The 20,274-nt window shown below is 42.8% G+C and overlaps 1 protein-coding gene across 3 annotated transcripts in view; it reads left to right on the forward strand.

Annotated features, from left to right (window-relative positions):
- Positions 1 to 19,592, forward strand: part of LOC135396831 (tectonin beta-propeller repeat-containing protein 2-like) — a 35,170-nt gene extending 15,578 nt beyond the window's left edge. For 2 of the 3 annotated variants that reach the window (XM_064628033.1, XM_064628034.1), the window contains 7 exons: positions 2,745 to 2,892; positions 5,056 to 5,251; positions 5,325 to 5,417; positions 6,393 to 6,611; positions 8,543 to 8,721; positions 9,285 to 9,552; positions 15,566 to 19,592. In XM_064628033.1, coding sequence (XP_064484103.1) covers positions 2,745 to 2,892; positions 5,056 to 5,251; positions 5,325 to 5,417; positions 6,393 to 6,611; positions 8,543 to 8,721; positions 9,285 to 9,552; positions 15,566 to 15,714 — 1,252 coding nt within the window. In that variant the 3' untranslated portion in view covers positions 15,715 to 19,592. Of the gene's footprint in view, positions 1 to 2,744; positions 2,893 to 5,055; positions 5,252 to 5,324; positions 5,418 to 6,392; positions 6,612 to 8,542; positions 8,722 to 9,284; positions 9,553 to 15,423; positions 15,546 to 15,565 lie in introns of those variants that run through there. The other variant, XM_064628035.1, reaches the window with a different exon arrangement.
- The last annotated feature ends 682 nt before the right edge of the window (positions 19,593 to 20,274 follow it).

Consider the following 20,274-nt stretch of genomic DNA (forward strand, 5'->3'; position numbering starts at 1 on the left):
GGCCTTCCAGAAGATGATGATGTGCGTACTCAAGGACTGCACAGGCACGCTGAACTATTTAGATGATGTTCTCGTTTTTGGGACAACACAGGAGCAGCACGACCGAAATCTGGACCAAGTATTGTCAAGACTGATGAGCTGCGGGCTAACGCTGAACCTGAAGAAGTGCGTATTCTCAGTCCAGTCAATCAAGTTTCTGGGACATACAGTCTCTGACAAGGGTATTCACCCAGACGAAGACACGATGCAGGCCATCATGGATGCACCCCACCCTACAAACGTGACAGCATTGAGGTCCTTCTTGGGTCTCGCTTCGTATTATCTCAAGTTTGTGCCACATTTCGCAACACTCACTGAACCTTTACGATCCCTGCTTCGAAAAGATTCAACATTTGTCTGGTTAACAGAGCAGCAAGAATCGTTTGACAAGTTGAAGCACTTGATCAAGAACTGCACCACGTTAGCTATATTTGACCCCAGACTTCCAACGGTTGTCACTACGGACGCTTCGGATTACGGTTTGGGAGTCGTACTCGAACAGGAACACCCGGATGGACTATACACTGTGGCATTTGCTTCGCGAACACTTTCTGAGACCGAAAGGAAGTACTCGGTTGGTGAAAAAGAAGCCCTAGCTTGCTTGTAATCATGCGAAAAGTGGCATACCTTACTTCTTGGAAGACGGTTTACACTCCGTACAGATCACCAAGCTCTAACCACTCTTCTATCGAGTCAGGGTTACGGTCGTCAACCGATGCGTATCGCCCAATGGGCTGCCCGACTTCTACGATACGACTATCAAATCATCTACAGAAAAGTCAGCAAAAATGAGGTCGCTGACGCGCTCTCGTCTACCCATAGCTCACAAGGACGGTCGGAACAATGAGGACAGCGACATGGTTATGATATGCACAATAGAGCAAGGTCTTCACCCCATTACATGGGAAGAGCTCAAGAAAGAAACAGCAGAAGACCAAGTTCTCTCTACTGTGTACAAGTTCGTAGGCTCAACGTGGTCGTCATCAACCAAGAGTAATCCCTCACTGCATTGCTTCTTCAAAGTCGCAGAAAGTTTGTCTGTTATACAGGGAGTCATCATGCATGGTGACACAGTAGTCCCTCTGTCTGCGCCGAGACGACGTATTGTTGATATAGCTCACCAATCACACCCAGGAATCGTCTGTACCAAACAGAGGATCCGACAGGTGTATTGGTGGCCTAAAATAGACCTGGATGTCGAGGAGTATGTTAAAACGTGTCACACCTGTCTTCGGAACGACAAAACCGCAACTCCACATCCTGCTCCATTGCAACCTGTACCTTTTCCTTCGGCTCCTTGGAAACAGCTTGCGGTAGACATTGTCGGACCGTTCGGGACTCTCCCATGGCAGAACAGATTTGCAATTACAGCGGTGGACTATTACAGCAAATGGCCCGAAGTAGCCTTCGCCTCACGGGTCACAACCGATGTCATCATCAACTTCCTTCTGACGTTTTTCAGCCGTGAAGGCTACCCGCAAGTTATTGTAACAGACCACGGTCCACAGTTCGAGTCACGTAACTTTAAATGCTTCTTAAGTGAACGAGGCATCATGCACCGCAAATCGTCCGTGTATCATCCACAGTCGAACGGTCAAGTGGAACGTTTTAACCGTTGCCTAAAAGATTATCTACAGACTATTGCAATTTGTCACGCTCCTTTGGAATCAACAATTGAGGAGTTTCTCGCAATCTATCGGAGCACCCCTCATGCGGCGACGCAAGTGTCACCAGCAGAATTGTTGCATGGCCGAAACCTACGCACAAAATTAGACATCGTTGGGTTTCCTAACATGGACAACGAGTTCTCCGAAGAAGTCCAGAACTTACGTCGCAGGGTAGCAACCTACCAGGCTCGCGAGAAAAAGAATGCGGACCAGCGCAGGAACCCTAAAGAGCCCACTTTCCGTGTAGGGGACAGAATCAGAGTCAAACTACCATCGCATCGCCCGAAAGGACATTCATCTTACAGTGAGCCCTTAACCATAATGGCACCTGTCAACAGAAGTACATTTCTCACTAGCGATGGTCGCAATTGGAACGCATGCAGGCTGTCTCCAGCGGCAACCTGAACTTAACTTTGGTTTGAAACATGAACTGTGGTTTGAACTTTTTCTCTGCGGAAGGGTAAATGTTATGTTGTGAAAAGAGGAAGACGTGACAAGGGGGGAAAAGAAGAGGAGGTAAAAGAAACGGAGTGTTCGATAATTCGGAATAGAATAAAGTTAGTAACTACGTCGTGTGGTCGGAGCTCGCTCTTACAAGATACAACAATGTCGAGGGCAAATTTTCTAGAACTTCTAAAGCCCAAGTTGCATAGTTAGCGTTCGATAATCACTTAGCCTGTTTTATGCAAAAAGGATTATAGGTTTGAGGCACCTCATGATCTATGCAGCATAGATTATGGAGTACATCAAGCCCATAAAAATGCTCTTGCATGTGCTCTTGCACAAAAATATGCTAAGTCGTTATCAAATAAGCCTTCACAAAATCCCTGTCCTCATGTGAATATGTGAACACCTGTGTGCCACTACTTGTGCAATGGGTATGAACAAGTGAAACGTGTGAAGGTCATGGCATCCATTCGCAAAGAGGTGTATTCTAAAAATCTGTCAGAGCCAGTTATGTTCTATCTCCTCCCAATTCTCACCATAAACGAGCTCGACTGTAATAATATTTTCTGGTGGTTCTTTCACTCAACACAGTCTTCCCAGCAAAGCAAGTCCTGTCTGTATCACACTGGGCCACAACTCTATAGGCTGGCTCATTGACACAGATGGCAATGTGTGGTTCAAGCCATACCTCAAGGATGGTAGAAACAGGATCAGTGGCTGGAGCATAAAATGGTGGCAAGTACGTTATTTGCTCATGCTACATGTGCTCTTGAAGTGGTCATTAAATGAAGAAGGATAATTCCGAGAGAGGGTGAGAAATCACAACTAAAAATATTGTGGATCCAGTACATTATTTCTCACTTTCATTTATGACAGTTTTTGAATACCTAACTTAAGTGCAGCTACAAAACAGCAAAAATGTATGCACAGAGATAAATCTACTACTGCGTTGTGTACAGGGTGTTTCATGTAACTTCAGTCGAGGTTTAAAGAAAGAGTCATTCATTTCATTTTTTATTTTTATTTTTTTATTTCTTGTTTTTCACCCTACTGGGTGAAGGGACCGAGGTAAAAAGGCCTTCAGGCTTGACGAGCACCTCGGCCCCCCAGCACCAGCGGCTACATGTACATTCGCATACACTTCACTACATGTACATTCAATTGCACAACACATTATATAGACAAATAAGTGCACATGTGTAGTTCTTTACGCAGGCCTACTTTTTTGTTTACAGGGCAAACAATGAGGAAGAAAGAAAGAAAAAGGATAGGAGAGAAAGTTGACACATAAAGATATGATAAAGGGAACAGAGGCTTGGGGATGAGAACACGAGCTTGAGGGTCAAACAATATACGGAACGTATTGTCATGCATCGTCTTCTTAAGGTTTCGAAAAGATGTGGTTCGCACATTGACATTATGATTATGACGGATATTTAGTAGACGCGGTATGGTGACTTGCAGTCTCTGGGTGCCATATCCCGAGCGGGAGAAGGGTACAAAAAAAGAGTGAGGGGATCGGGTATGATAGGGTCTTGTGTTTCGCGAACGTGTCCTAGATCTAACAGATCGTTCTCGGCTATGAGTGGCTATTTGTAACACAGTGCGAGGCGATAGGCATAGAGCTGAAAGACAGGCAGAATGTGGTATTTGCTGAATAGGGGTGTGGCAGAAGCATCGTATGGTACGCCTTCAATTATCCGGAGAGCACGCCTTTGCAGGACATACAGCTGCTGAAGGGACGTCCTGGATGCAGATCCCCACACAAGAGCACAATAATTCAGCCGAGACTGAATTAGAGCCTGATAGAGCAGCAATTTCATTTCATTTCAATGAAATGAAATGAAAGAAAGCCTGGTACAGCGTATGTCAACAAGACCAGCTTTATAGTGCTGGTAGTTGTCTTGCGCTAGTAAGGGTATTCTACGTGTTGACTGTAATTAATTAATTAATTGTAAGTAATTACGTGTTTGTTAAATATAGCCCCAGCATGAATAGGAAAGTTGTACAGCACATTCAGAAACCCGTGTTTCAGTTGTTTCCAATCAAGTACATCTTACGTTCTTTTTTTATGCTCCAAAGAAAGCAGACTGAATTTTAAAAAGTCTCAAGCGACTTCCTGCCCTCACTAAAACTGGACATTGGGTTGTAACACTCTCAAATGTGCCCTAAACGAATGAAGCCCACGTGCTGGTCGCGAAGAAGTGACAGGATGCCGATGTCAGTTTCTCTGATGGCTCATGTCAGCAACATCGCTCAGCAGATGGAAAGCATGCGAAACATATCTGATAAGCAATAGGCTGGCCACAATGGCCAACACTTTTCTTATATAGTTATTAAATATTCCATAACCGTATATGTATTTACACTTTTGTTTTTCTATGCATTTAGCAGTTCTGAGTTAACATGCTTCTGCACATTCTTTACCATAAGTCACAAAATCGTGTGTCTTGTCACTACCCACCCTAGTCCCAAGCTAAGTCAATGTCCTTCATTGTCCTTCACCAAACACCAGTCCATACAGCTAGGGCCTTGTTTTTTAGGGTGCAACCTGTTGAAACCCATTTTTTCCCCTCCGATTTGCATCATTGCTGCTTAGGGTAAAACCCGAAAATCCCTGAAAATGCACTGGAGAACACTAAGCACTGCATACCTAATCAGCACAGCTGTTGGGCATCTTGCCGTTTGTCCGAAATGCGAGATCCGCACTTTATTCAGTATTTTCCACCCGATATACTATACCCATATGGCGCGATTTCACCTCATCTGAAATGCTCCTGAAACAAAACCCGATTTGTACCCCCAGTTTTCGGAAAACATAAAACCCGAAAACGTGGGGACCCATGCATACTGTCTGTTCTCTACTGCTTTACCTAAATTTACTTATTTCATTTCATTTCAGCTGGACTTAAATGAGTTTTTGTTCCAAGGGGCTCCGCCGCTTGCCAAGGTGCAGAAGAACCTTACCTCGCTGCTCACCAATGCGTCAAATATGGTGCTTGGCAGAATGAAGTGGCTGTTGGCTGCAGGAAGTCATGGTGTCTGGTTCTGTCAAATTATGGCCACCCATTTCCACTCTTGCAAGCGTGATATCACTGGTAAGCACGTCTTTCAGTCATTCTCTTGACTCTAGTGTCGTTGATGGCTAACTTGTGCTGTGATGCTCTGCAGGCTATTCGTGGGAGAAAGCTGATGTTGACCACTTGCTTCCTGAAGCAAGGAAATGGACACACTTAGAAGCCGGAGGAACATTTCATGACAAGGGTGACCTTCCTATCTTCTACTATACCCATAGCTTTGTGATTTAGGGTGAAACCTGGAGATACCTACCTGCCTTCAACTAAAAAATCGGATGACTTGCGAATTGGACCGTTTTTATGGCTCATAGAAGTCAGAAAAATTGGCTAGCGACTGTATGTCTAGTGTTTATACAGGGTGCTTCACCTAACGTGATAAAAAATTATTGCTGGCGACGTACTTGCCAGAGGATTGTGGGACTTTTGGCAATTACCTTCTGGAAACTTTGGCCACCATTGAGGAAGGCTTTGGACAATTTTTAATTGCGGGAATTCTTTTTTTTTTTTTTTCAATTGAACCTTGAAAATGGCCAAGCGAACCTCAGAGGAGGAAGTGTCCCCGCCTTCATTTGTTTAGCCTTCTTTGTGACAAGACGGTTGTCACCAGCATCAAGGCCAAAGTGGGGGAAAGAAAGGTAAAACAAGAGGCAGGAACACTTCCTCCTCTCCTCACATCTTACATGTGCTCTTCTTTGTGACATTCAAGCAGGCGGGGCTAAGGCGGAATTTGTACTAATTTTTTTCGACTATTTCTGTTGTGATAGTCTGCATAGTTTTTGTTGGATCTGTGGTTGTTAGTGGAGGACTTCATATTCCTGTAAAAAAAAAGTGAGGATCGCTTGGCAATTTTCAATGTTCAATTGAAAAAAATAAATTTCCCTCAATTAAAAATTGTCCAAAGCCTTCCTAAATGGTGGCAAAAGTTTCCAGAAGGTAATGCAAAAAGTCCCACAATCCTCTGGCGAGTATGTTGCCAGTTAGAATTTTTTATCACTTTAGGTGAAATACTGTGTATGTAAGCAGGGCAGTCCTGCTCTGAGTGGCATCCACATCCTTGCAGTGGCTTGTATTCAGCTACCTGGAAAGGATGACAGTGCATTTGTGTCAGCATACCCACAGAGTGATGCAAAGACCTTATGGAACTTGTCTTGAATTCATGCAGGAGTGGTCTGGGGGCTGCACAGTGGTGGTCGACTGGCGGTTATCTTTCCCGATGGAAAGTGCAAAAATATTGCAACTCCTGCAGCTCTTAGAGGGCTAAGTGCCTCCCCCGAATGCTTGTGGGCACTTGCATGTGATGGACAGCTTCTGGTACGCTTGGGCCAAAGTGTCTACTGTTCCCAGGGCAATGGATGGGCAGGCCTTGACATCAAGCAATTGGGTGAGTTATTGCATGGTATATGTTCAGTCAGTTACTGGGATAATGGCCCTCAGAAAATTCACTTGTTGTATTAATAGTTTGTTACATGTCAAAAAAAAAAAAAACTGAAAAAAAGCCATCTTAAAATTGCCAAATAGTGAAGAAATACGAGGGAAAATGATTCACCAAGTCTATTGAAAGCAATTGGATGTGGGCATTATCCATGTTCTTGATTTATTGCACCAGGGCTCTTCCGACCAAGCTAGAAGTGCAATTTTCGGCCAACCAACACTTGGATAGAGACTGTACTTCATAACGATTAACGAGGTTTTGCACAGGAATGCTGGTACAAAATTCATCAAGCATGCACAGCTTCATTTTGAGGCATTTGCCTTTTATTTTCAGTATGCTTCCCAATCCGCAGACGCAGTCATTGCATACAGCCACAGCAGCTTATAAAATGCGGAGACGGTCAATGGCTGAGGCAACTGAGATCGCCGAAAAACTTGAGTGTGAGAGGGCAGAGTCGAGAGGGACTAACCACTGTTACTCCTCTTAGGCACTTTTTAAAATTGTGCTGTGTAACAAACATGCTTGTACCATCTGTTAAGTATGTGCAAGTCAAAACATCCCACTTCAATTATTTGGAAAGTGCCATGAAGTGGCCTTCTTCCTTTGTTCTTAATTTCATAACATATGGAATATTTCTAGAGCTGTGTGAATATTCGAAATTTCGAATATGAAACGAATATCTGATGCTATTCGCAACCTATTTTCAGTATTCGAAATTTTCCAATATTTTTCTAATATCGAAGCAAGGTATCGTTATTGCCAATTTGCAAGTGGGCTTCGCCTCATTACATCCAAGAGTTAGGTGAATCGCACTTCACGTTGCTGCCATTGCACTTTTGGTGTGCAGTTCCATTCTCCAAGTCGGCTTCACCTCATTACTTCCGACCGTTAGGTGAAGCCCGCTTTACACTGCTTACAATATTCTCTCACTACGGTCTACCAATTTTGTGAGGTCATGATCGACACTATATTATGGGCATTGCAAGTTCCGGTAAATGTACCCCCACTTTGAGAGTTACGTTCAGTAACAGATGGAAATATGTGCAGCTTCTAAAAAAAGTACATGAAATTCACAATGTGAACATAGCAATGAAGAGATGCACACAGAGCAGCCTGCATGGAGCATGTTGACTAACTTTCAGTGCAGTTCATCCCACTATATTACGATCTACCATACACAACACAGGGGGACCCTTCTCTCACGGTATGTTATGCTGGTTGAAAAGGCTCAGTTGGCAGAAAAGGCTGTTTGGAGCAGGATATCATCTTATTTACACAGCACCACAAAATATTTCACCATGAGGTATTAGAAATTATTTGAATTGGGCATTTTCTGATTATTTGAATTCGATTCACTGTCTGAAGAAATTATTCGGATTCGATTTGCATTGCAAGTGAAATACTTGTAAACTACTGTAAACGTATCTTATTCGCGATGTATTAATTTTCTCGGATTTCGTGATCGCTAAAAGATCGTGAAAAATTGTACTTGCAAACACAGCTTGGTTATCCTGCAAAAGGCAGCAGCCCTGGAATCGCAAAATTAAATACTCAAAGTAACTTCGAAAATGACTGAAAGCACGATTCGCAAAAATTAACACATTGCAAATAAAAATATGTTTACAGTATTCACAATAGAAATTTTGCATTTTGCACAGCTCTAACTTAATTTTCATACATTTTACTTGCTGCTGGGAGAATTCTGATCACTATAATCAAGCAATGGCTTTCACAACAATTGCTGCACTGAGGTCCTGTTGACATGTATCCCACTGGCCGTGCTGACAGGAACTTACAGTTCGATTGCGACATCAGAACTACCATTATGTTGAAGATTATACAGTGAACGAGCTCGATTCTAATTCTGCCATGTCTCACAGCTGGAGTGCACCTTGTACATGTGAGCTGCAACCACGAGGTGGCTTGGGCGTGCGACTCTCACGGACGCGTCTACGTTCGCCTAGGGCTTCCAATGCCCTCTCCTCCACAGACCCTTCCCCAGGCGTGGTTGCCAGTGGATGTGCTCGACAACCAGGACACCGCTCCTCACATGACAGCTGTTAGTGCCACTTTTCCTAATTAGTATAATTATTAATTATTGCATTTTTGTTTTAGGGTTAAACGTGGCAAAACCCATTTTTCCCTCCAAACCTGCATCAGTGTCACTTTACAACGGGTTTAACCCGTCCTAACCCATTAACCTGGACTCTGCCGGGTTTAACCCTAAAACACACCCAAGCCTAAGTATAATTAGGGCCCTGTGTTTTCGGGTTTTATGTTTTTTTGAAAATCGGGAGTTGTTTCAGGGGCCGTAACACAGTGTAAAATCGGGTATATATTGGATAGAAAAGGAGATTTTCGGGTGGAAAATAAAAAAATAGGAGTGCTCCTCGTATTTTACATGAACATGTGATGTGAAACATAGCGTCCCCTAGTGCCGGCATTGGTGGCTGAATTTGCATTTTACCAAGTTAGTTTTTGGGGTTTTTAACCTAAGTGATGATAATGCAAATCGGGGGGGGTAAGAGCGCATTTTATCGGATTTTACCCTAAAACACTGGGCCCTAAGTATAATCCTACCAGGTGCACAGCTATGTACCATTGACACGTCTTTTGTAACAGGTGCATGTTGGACCTCAGAGCTACATGGTTTGGGCGGTGGACTCCAAAAAGCGTGTGTTTGTTCGCGAGGGTATCTTCCCCGAACTTCAGATCGGCACGGGTTGGCTCGAAGTGGGAGGAGTGCAAGCTAAGGGACTCTGTGTCAGTGCGAGTGCTGTCTGGGCTTTGGGTGTTTCTGGAGACGTGTTTCGACGGTTCAACATCGGCCCAACAAATTATGTGGGCGACTACTGGAAGAAAGTGCCCGGAACACTCGCATCAATAAGTGGTGAGTATATACTTCGTAACCTAGTAGAGGGAACGATAACATATCCTATCCTTCATAACGTGGTAACGGTTACCTTTAAGATATGTCCCTCTTTGTCGTCATCCACGTTTTGTTCTTTGTTAGTTGGCTTCATGTTCCTCTATCGGTTGACTTGTGAAGAATTGACGGGAAACCTTTCACAATAAGGTATTGTGTCTATACCATGACCTACTAGATTATAAAGACCATGTCATAATTGGCAACCCCTATGAGGAGCCCGTACGCAGGATCCACTAGGGGCATTACTCATCGGCCCGTCAGATCTATGTCATGATTGGACAATGGAAATTTGAATTTTGAGCGTGCAGAAGCGGACGTACAACTACCGTAGCACATGACAGCAACAGCTCCTATGAAAACGTGTAGAATGATGATGATAATGAACTTTAGAAAGAAGCATCTCTCGTGGGACATTCACCGCTTGTACAAAGATACTAAGGTAAGCTGATGTACAAAGTACTGCAGAAATTGAGGGAGCAATAACCGGGCCGATGAGTAGCGCCACCACTATCTTCCAAATGCGGCGCTAGGAAGGGGTGCCTATGACATGGTCGTTATAATCTAGTAGGTCATGGTCTATACTGAGACGTTAAAGAAGCAATGAGGTGACATTTAATGTCGCTCGAAATCATGCCTCATCTGTCAAGCTGTCCACCAGGTGTCACCACGCAAAATATTTTCGCTCCAGAGTGTGTTACAGCTGTGCAATTGAATTTACAAAAAACAGTCGTAGAAAGCAGCTGCAGACACCCAACACGATTCTCGCGTGACGTATTGGAGGCTCCGTGCCTTGTTCCTTTGTTTTTTTCTTCGCAGGTCACGCGCTGCTTATACATAGGGAGTGACTTTTTCGGGTTAAATGTCTTTCTCAGATTCGGAGGGTAACAATCGGGCGCTATTTTTAAATCTGTAATTCGGGGAGAAATCGGGCGATAATTGTGCCTTCGGGTGTTATCGGGTGTTTTTGTTTCTCCTCTTGTATATTAAGTCCTTCCAAATCTCTCTTTTTTTGTTTTTTTGCGGGATCGTGACCTTCCAGCGGTAATCTCCGAAGGCATAGACAGTGTTGACACACATGGGTGTATTGCTGGGAACGTAAGTGACCCATTTTTACATGTGTTACACGTGGCAATCTTTGTCCGTCTTCAGTGGAAACGTCACTTGAAGATTTCATAGTGACTGGAATTCGGGGAGAAATCGGGTGTAACCCAAATTTGTCGGAGGTCAGTTCGGGGGGGAATAACCGGGCGGAATCGGGTTTAACCCGAAAAAGTCACTCCCTACTTATACATGCTTGAGCTGTGCGTCACTGGTCACGTGGGGGGGAGTAGCATACGTCACGATGTCCTCTCATTCTGCGATGCGCTCTTTTCACGAGGAGCAGAATTTTTCAAAAGTGTGAGGAACAGAGCCCTCGCGCTCGCTCTGTAGGTCACCTGGGCTCCTTGTACTTTTGCAGGAATTCATTTTATTCATTGAAGAACACTCTGCACCGAAAAAAAAGAAAAAGAAAATTGGGGGGTCACCTCAGTGCAGTCCTTCTTTAAGGCATAGACCCCATGATCTTATTTGACATAACTGCAAAAATAGGGGTTTACGCGTGCAGCCAAGCGCATTTTTGTTGATGAACATACAAAACATTATCGTTGCATTACATGCGAATACAGAAAGCTTCCTGTAAACAGGGTATGTTTCTCTGGAAGGCAAGCCTGCGTTTGCAAAAGTTGGTGAACCGTACAACGATTTCTTAGTAGCATATAGGAAGGATGTAGAGGGTTGGGTCAAGGTCCACTTGACAGAAGTAACAACAAAATTATAAAACACTGAAGCTTTCCTTTAATGGTTACAAGCTTTTATGCAGTGGACTGCATTTCGTCAGGTACAAAAACAACCGCATTGGAGTTACAAATATATATACACTCGGATGACACACATGAACATACGAAAAGGGAGAGGGTAAAGGGTATAAATTAACAGAGGGATGACAAATACCACGTGGCTGGAAAAGGGTGGTACAGTAGAAGGGATAGTGGAAGGAATGCAGAAACCGGACATGATTCAAAGGAAAAGACGCGAAACCAGTTGAAACTGGCGGCAAAGGTGGCACACGGGAAGCGGCATATTATAAGTGCCAAAGGGATTGGGATCCAACCCGATTGGGAAGGCACGCTAAGCCAGTGGGAAAAGAGCGAAAGTGACCTCCAGAGAACAATATGTCTAGAATGTGTATGCTTAGAAGGGGACACAGTGTTTGGGTGAAGCAGCTATAGTGGGAGATATACGTTAATGGTTAATCAATTGATGAAGGGTACCCGGGCTGATATTGAGTTCATGAGGTTGGATTGATTGGAGTGACTCCAACGTCATTGACATCAATTGATTAGCCATTAACGTATATCTCCCACTATAGCCGCTTCACCCAAACACTGTGTCCCCTTCTAAGCATACACATTCTAGACATATTGTTCTCTGGAGGTCACTTTCGCTCTTTTCCCACTGGCTTAGCGTTCCTTCCCAATCGGGTTGGATCCCAATCCCTTTGGCACTGATAATATGCCGCTTCCCATGTGCCACCTTTGCTGCCAGTTTCAACTGGTTTCGCGTCTTTTCCTTTGAATCATGTCCGGTTTCTGCATTCCTTCCATTATCCCTTCTACTGTGCCCGCGGGTTTGCGACCACCCTTTTTGTATGTTCACGTGTGTCACCCGAGTGTATATATATTTGTAACTCCAATGCTGTTGTGTTTGTACCTGACGAAATGCAGTCCACTGCATGAAAGCTTGTAACCATTAAAGGAAAGCTTCAGTGTTTTATAATTTTGTTGTTACTTCTAGCATATAGGAACAAAATTTCGAGAATTAGCTTTGCTAATCTAAATCCGTTGCAATTAGTGAATGTAAACTGCCAGAATCACTACCACAACATACAAGGAGCCTTGTATTTTCGGTTAAACTAACACATAAACTATAGAACATAAAACTCTGAAACACAAGCATGTACACGTCTAAACATACAGGGTGTTACATTAACCACGTCAAAGAATTTTAACACAAAACGCACACTATTGAAAAATATGCAACCAAGAACATTTATCTATAGGGCATTTTTGCCACGTGCTGCAAGTTGCTTTATCAAACTTTAATTGAAATAAATTTCATTTCCTGAATTGAACTCCCCAAAATCCTCCTAGTTGACGTTAACTTTTTTTGCCATAAACAGAAAGCGCATGTTGGGTTTACTCCACTACCCACTGTACTACAAAATTCGTTTCTACTAAAATGGTAATAGCTAGAAGAAAAAAAAAGTTGCAACCCCCTCCCCCCAATCTCCAGGTGTGCAAAGGGGGCGAGGAGGACACAGCCCTTCCCCTGTCTGATTCCTTTTCAGTGCGTCTGCTGATAGCAGCGGCAAGCTTACAATGCCACAGTAATCTGAAAAATAAAAAATAAAAAAGGGCAGGGAGAGGGAAACTGAAATAGGTGGGTCACTATTTTCTTCTGCAGCTTCTAGAGAACTGTGTGCGGCTGACAATTTGTGCATCTCGTAATAATGGTTTACACTAGAGCTGTGCGAGTATTCGAAATTTCGAATATGAAACGAATATCTGATGCTATTCGAATGCTAATCGCAACCTATTTTCAGTATTCGAAATTTTGGAATATTTTTCCAATAGTACCGAAGCGAGGTATCGTTATCGCCATTCTGCAAGTTGGCTTCGCCTGATTGCATCCAAGAGTTAGGTGAAGCCCACTTCACGTTGCTGCCATTGCTTTTTTGGTGTGCGGCTCCATTCTGCAAGTCGGCTTCACCTCATTACTCTCGAGCGTTCGGTGAAGCCCACTTTACACTGTTTACAATATTCTGTTACTAGAGAGTACAAATTTTGTGAGCTCATGGTCAACACTTGACTCTGGGCATTGCAAGTTCTAGTAAATGTACTCCCAACTTTGAGAGTTATGTTCAGTAACAGATGGAAATATGTGCAGCTTCTAAAAAAAGTACAGGACATTCACAATGTAAATATAAAAATGAGGAGATGCACACAAAGCAGGCTGCATGGAACATGTTGACTTAACTCTTAATGCAGTTCATCTCACTATTGCAGTCTACCATACACAACACAGAGGGACCCTCCTCTCACAATATGTTATGCTAGTTGAAAAGGTTCATGTGTTTGGAGCAGAACATCATCTTATGAGCACAACACACCAAAATATTTCACCATGAGGTATTCAAAATTATTTGAATTGGGCCTTTTCTGATTATTCGAATTCAATTCGCCAGCTGAAGAAATTATTCGGGTTCAGAAGTGTAAGTGAAATATTCGTAAACTATTCGCAATGGAAATTTTGCTATTCACACTGCTCTAGTTTACACTTCTTCTTCAGCTAGTACGTATTACCATTGTAATAGGCAGTGCATTTTATAGTGGAAGGGGGTAAATATGGCACACGGATTTTAGTTTCTGGCAAAAAAACTGGCATTGGCTTTGCAAATGTCAGCCCTGACATTTGCAAAGCCAACGCCAGTTGGCAATTCAACAAATTAAATTAATTTTAATTAAAATTCAATAAAATTACTTAGAGTTCGTGGTAAAATTTTCCCACAGATAAATGTCGATCGCATACCTTTCTGCAGGGCTCTTTTTTTTTTTTTTTTTATGGTTACTGAAACACCCTGTATTCTATACACAGTAGGATCAAACACAACTGCATGCTATTTCACAGCCTTTTGAAAACAGCATCGAATTACGGCAATGGTTCTGATCTTATGTACTTCGAGGGAACCAGTGATCGTCTCCAGCACGACTTCAGGGATCCTACTACACTGTGTAGAAGTGGGTGAGGCAAACTAGACGTCGTACACGTAGTAACGCTTTGTTATCTGTAACTGACTATTTGGTTGTTTAATTATAATTTATTTAATTGTTTATTGTTTTGTCGCTTGAGGTTTGCCGGATTCATTCAACTGTTTCACAATACTTACCCACAGATAACACGTTCTAGGTCGCCACTGCTGCTTGTAAATGTAAATGATGCAGGAGAGTAGATCCAAAGTTTCTCCGAAGTGTAGCTCCGACTTAGCAAGTGCTTGTGATGCTTTCAAAACACAAGAGAAAAGCAAATTTGTGATGTGGAGAAATTGTTGGGTTGAGCAACCGGTGAAGACGACAGCTGCTGGCTCCACTCTTTGCATGACCGTCAACGATCCTACGTCCTATCTCGATCCTACGTCCTACGGTCTCGATGTCAATCCATCAAATGTTGAGCACGGTTTGATAACAAAGCTGTCCGAGAGTGAGCCTTGGTAGGTGGTCAAGCAGCACTTGCGGGTTCTGAACAGTATCCTGCTCACGGACCCCCGGTTGAGAGACACTGGATTATGGAAACAGTGAACTCTGAAACATAAAATAAATAGAGCCTGAAGTTTTAGGGTTTTACCCGATTCTTCCCCGAATTTTCACCCCGAATTGACTCTCTAGGGTGAAACCTGATTTTTACCCGGCAAATTCCCCTCACTGGGATGTCTGTAGGAATGCACTAACTTACTTGTTTGGCAGCAAATGCAGTTACATCACCGTTTGTACCAAACCGCTACAGTTAGTTTGAGTAACTGAGCCCGATTTCTCCCCGAATTTGGCATACTGGAAGCTTTTTCACCCGAATTCGCATGAATTTAGTGCACATGTTTATTTACCCAATTTTTACCCCCCAAATTTAGAAAAAAAAAATTTCCCGAAAACTTCTGGCTCTAAACATAAATCATTGCATTCTTACGGCTAAAGAGTAAAGACCACAAAACCTCCTTCTTGTTTCTGCGACACATAACAGCAGATGGATTACTCCGAAGGCTGAAAAGTTGACTTTTGCGGAAACGCCCTTTTCCCTTCACCTCACCCTCACTTCCCCACCCACCACTGAGGAAGAGTGTCCTTCATGATGAAGAAAGCCTGACCTTGTACTCTCTTGTCAGCATCTGTGGACGACTGCCTGTGGGGTATCTCTACTGAGGGATGTGCACTGCGGCTGAGCCACTATGTGCTGCCATGCCAGGGGAATACACCCGCCACTGAAACGGTACCACGTGCACGTACAGTGGAAGATGATTGGGAACTGCTGTGAGTCTACATGCTTGCCATTTTAGCGGTACCTGTGCAGCATCAGGACAAAGACTTTCTGGCTTTTTTTTATTATTGTTATTATTATTTTTTTCTGTGATATTTAAGAGGGATGGCACACACCTGCAACTGTTTGAACGTTCATGCAGAAAATGCATTCCGGCTTGCCCTAGCTCACACGTTATAGGCACGGTGAAGCCAGTTTACTGTTCTGCTTCCGAGGAGAGTTGGAACGTTTAGTGCTGCATACATAGAGCCTACTGTTTCGGCATTGAACCTGGTAAAAACCCGAACACCCCGAAAGATGAGCTTGCCAAAGTACAAATTGAACAACCGGTACAGCAACGCTCAGCACTGCACATTCAGCACACCCGCAAGCCGCCTCGTGTGCATCTGAAATTTCGAGATGCTCTCTCTTTTATTTTCCACTTGATATCACCCAATTTTACCCTGTTTTACAGCTCCTGAAATAAAACACAATTTTTGTCCTGACTCTCAAAAAAACATTAAACCCGATGACACAAGGGTGTACGCATACAGTATTATTGTATGGTCGGATGCTTGCAGTATGTTTTAAATGGTGTAGATCCCAGTCTCTATGCAACACTTGCCAGCCTACTTCAGTGGTGGACACCTGTTTTGTGCTAAACCATGACAATGGTGCATCTTGCCTCCTAAGTCCATAAATAATATGTATAACTGCTTACTCAGGATTGTAAAGGGGGCAAGTAAGGAATAGGACTAAACATGATTGCATGTAGTCCCAGCTGAGTGACTACATTTGCACAGGCACATCGAGGCTTAGCAGAAAGTGTTCTGCCAATGTGTGCAGAAGTTGTTTAATCCATTTATTAACATTGCCTATAACTGTAACTGGATTCATTTACTGAATGACAAATGTACAAAGTGGACAAAATGCAGTGCAGATGGGGCTTTCTTGAGATGTTGTGACATTTAGGATTTCATGGTCTGCAAATATGAAAGCAGGTGTACACTGGTACAATGTGGCCTTGTGCTGCATGTTCCATTAGTATATATGGTGCTGTACCCTGCAGTTTCTCTACTGCCAATTATTGCCTTTTGTTGTTGTGCAAAAGCTGAAAAAAGATGTGTGCATAGCTTGCCAGTACCTAGTAAATATTGTGCCTCACGCAAAGCAGACAAGGCTCCTAAAATTAGAAGAATTAGTCCACAAACTTATCCCTAAAGTTACTCTTGGCCTGACAACACAGAAAATATTACTGTTTGCCCTATCTATGGTGAGTTGATTACCTTCTACGTAGCTGGGATACATTAGGTAGACATACAGAACAAGCATGCTCAAACGTAGTGCTTCAAGTAAAGCTGCAAAGTCGGCAAAAACTTATCATCAGTGTCCCTCTACCCTTGTGTACGTTGTTGTTTCACAGTCGTTAAAAAGACATAGGGATCTGTCGGCAAGGGTACAAATACTGTGAAGGCACATCATGATATCAATAATTAGTATCTAATCTATTTACTTCTTATGATTTGAAGTCACAAAAACTCCCACTGTCCAGTGTTTTTTAAGTGTTTAGCACTGCTGGCTGTAATATTTTACTAAAATTTGGAAGGGTAATAACTTGTTGTGCTGCCCCAGTGCCAGTACAGTCGACTACAAGCATGGTAGTCAAACTATTGTTGGGACTTTAAAAAAGACCAAATGTTTTACTTTCTGTTTCAACTGTTGTTTCACAAAAACTTTCTAGACATGAAAAAAAAAAAAAAAACACTGGATTTTTTGTACAAAGCTATTACTGTATTTCACATAATTAATTAATTTGCATTATTAATGAATGCACAATGTGCACGTTGTGCTCCCCGGTCAGGAAAATTGGGAAAGCTGGCCCGAAATGGTGGCCCGCTGGCCTAGAGGAATAATTCTCATATGCTCTTGTCCCGAGCTGATACTGAAAAACTGTATGAAAGACGATAACCATGAGTACATGACGAGTGGACAGAGGCATTGCAGACGAAGGTAACCAGTGAACCAGTGAAGGTAACAAAGTGAATCCAGGTAGCTTGGGACACCGACGAGATGCCAGTGTTCCTCAACTCGTGTGAGAAAACTAAGGTTGTTTAGAAGGGATGGGAGGCAGAATAATGAACCACATTTATAATTTTTTAAATCAACTAACCAGGGCAGGTGAAAAAAAAAAAGGTGATGAGACTGCAGTTTACTATGACACCGACTCTGTCAGATCTGAGTTTGAGTGCCTCAAGCAGAGATCACGTCAGTGATAGATGTAATTAAGCCCTGTGTTTTAGAGTAAAACCAATTTTTACCCCCTGATTTGCATCATCGTCACTTAGGGTAAAACCCGAAAAAACCTGAGAACTAACTTGGTGGCCACCAATACGAGCACTGCCGAATGCTAAGCACTGCACACTCCGCATGTCTGTCTCATATCTGGTGATCATCTAAAATGCGAGAACCACTCTGTTTTTTATTTTCGACCTAAAAATCTGCTTTTCCACCCGATATCACCCGATTTTACCCCGTTTTACAGCTCCTGAAATAAAACCCTATTTATATCCCCCAATTTTCAAAAATGATGTGGATATTGATGGCGATGTAGTTCCTGTTGGCTATCAGTGCCGTTATTTTCACCTCCGTGGTGTGCTTTATGCGTCAGACATTTTTCAAATGCCACTAGTATTCAGGGGTGCACATTATACGTAAGAAAATATTGTACATCACCCAATCCTATTAGAGCCAACGAATTTCAAGAAATACAACTGACAACTGTGTATGAGCTCAAAGGAGCACCGAAGTGCTCCCACCTCCTTGTTCAGATGGTGACTTGCCCAGGAAGTCTCACTGTTTCTGGACAACATCAACAGGTGTCGCATAGCCGACTTAGGTGGTCCATGACCTGCTGTTCGTTTCATCCTGGCTGCTCTGTCAGTAGACTGATTCCTGGCCTGGAATCTCGATTATCCTCGATCAAAGGCCTTGAGTAGTGACCTCAAATACTGAAAATCGATCATATTGGAAAGCACTAGCGACACTTTACTTTAACTCTGCTGAGTAATTCTGTAGCTCTGTTGATTAATTCTAACCAAGGCAAACAGTAACTATTAATCATTATTAATTATTATAATTAATTATTTCCAAGTTGTTGCAATGCAAATTATCTCTGGTCATGCATGGCGAGAGTCTCCTGAGCTTTCAATTTTTGTCAGTGTCTGCTTTCCGTGGTACAGTAATATATTGCAGTATGTGTGATCACTATGAGATACGATTTTTTCTGAAGACATTTCCATCCTTATGAACATCAATTCTAACACTGAGGTTCTCTCCTCATATACTACCTGTAATTTTCAAGAGGTTTCGCAAGATGAGGTCTCAGGACAAAGTGCCTTCAAGAAGAGTGTTTGTATGTTGTGTGCGTAGGGATGTCACAGCTGTTCTGTACATCTTTGTTGATAATTCGTGGTTTTACATCACAAAATGAGTATCGTACAACATTGTGGTGCTAGCAATTTGTTGTCGAAGTTTACACAGTCCATGACCAATGAAATGTGTCCCATTCTCGCTTTGAAACAGGACATACAATATGTGAAACGTGAAATATCATACTATACAGTCTTTGTTGTATGGTCAGTATCGGGTGATCCGAAAGAAAACAGGCAGAGCTTTTAGTTGGCTTTTCCTGCTTGCGGCATCGCAACCAAAGAACAAGGGACACACGATCACTCACAATGACAAGGCCATAGCAACGTAGTACTTTTGCGGAAAAAAATGTTACGTTGGCCTGAGCACAACGATAGCCAGTTGTGTACACAATATTGTTGCTTCAACAGTATGAATAAAATGCACACTGGTAGAGTGCATTGGTCACAGTCACAGGTCATCTTGAAGCTTTTTGCCTTACATTTTGTGTCTCTTTGTCATTATGCAGTTTTTGCACAGGTGTTTTAAGCCATCCTTGTTGTTCGTAGACACCAGCTGTTAGGTTATATTCTGTCCATGTGCTATACCTTTGACATCAGAGTGCGCATATTAAAGGGACACTAAAATGCAAACATTTGTGCCATAACCTTGACACCCACACATAAGGAAAGGGATTCATCCCTCGCTTTGTTCGTGATTTATGAGCGAAAGAAACCACAATGTACTCTTTCCCTCTCCTTCTCAAGAAGCCTGACAATGTGGAGGCGCCTCGAATTAGTCTCTTCAAACGACTGCAATTTATAAACGATCTCTGGGGATACGTGTACATAACACACAAACACAACTTTTATTCAAAAAAAAAATATATATGTGGTTTCTTTGAACATCTAATATGAACATGGTCTTCACGAATGTTACTCACGCTTGCAACTTGCGAATAATTGTGTAAGAACCAGGGCTGCGGAATGGGGCCACCAATTCCGTTCCAATTCCATTCCTAGGAATCGAGATTTGTGATAATTCCATTCCTTACAATTCCTCGGAGTGGAAAGGTGTGGTCAATTCCCACTCCTGGAATGGCTTGGCAACCCCATTCCATTGCTTTAATTCCATCAATAAAAACGAAAGAAAGAAAAAGGCAACCGTACT

This window comes from Ornithodoros turicata, chromosome 6 (assembly GCF_037126465.1).
Source record: "Ornithodoros turicata isolate Travis chromosome 6, ASM3712646v1, whole genome shotgun sequence".
Classification (NCBI taxonomy): Eukaryota; Metazoa; Arthropoda; class Arachnida; order Ixodida; family Argasidae; genus Ornithodoros; species Ornithodoros turicata.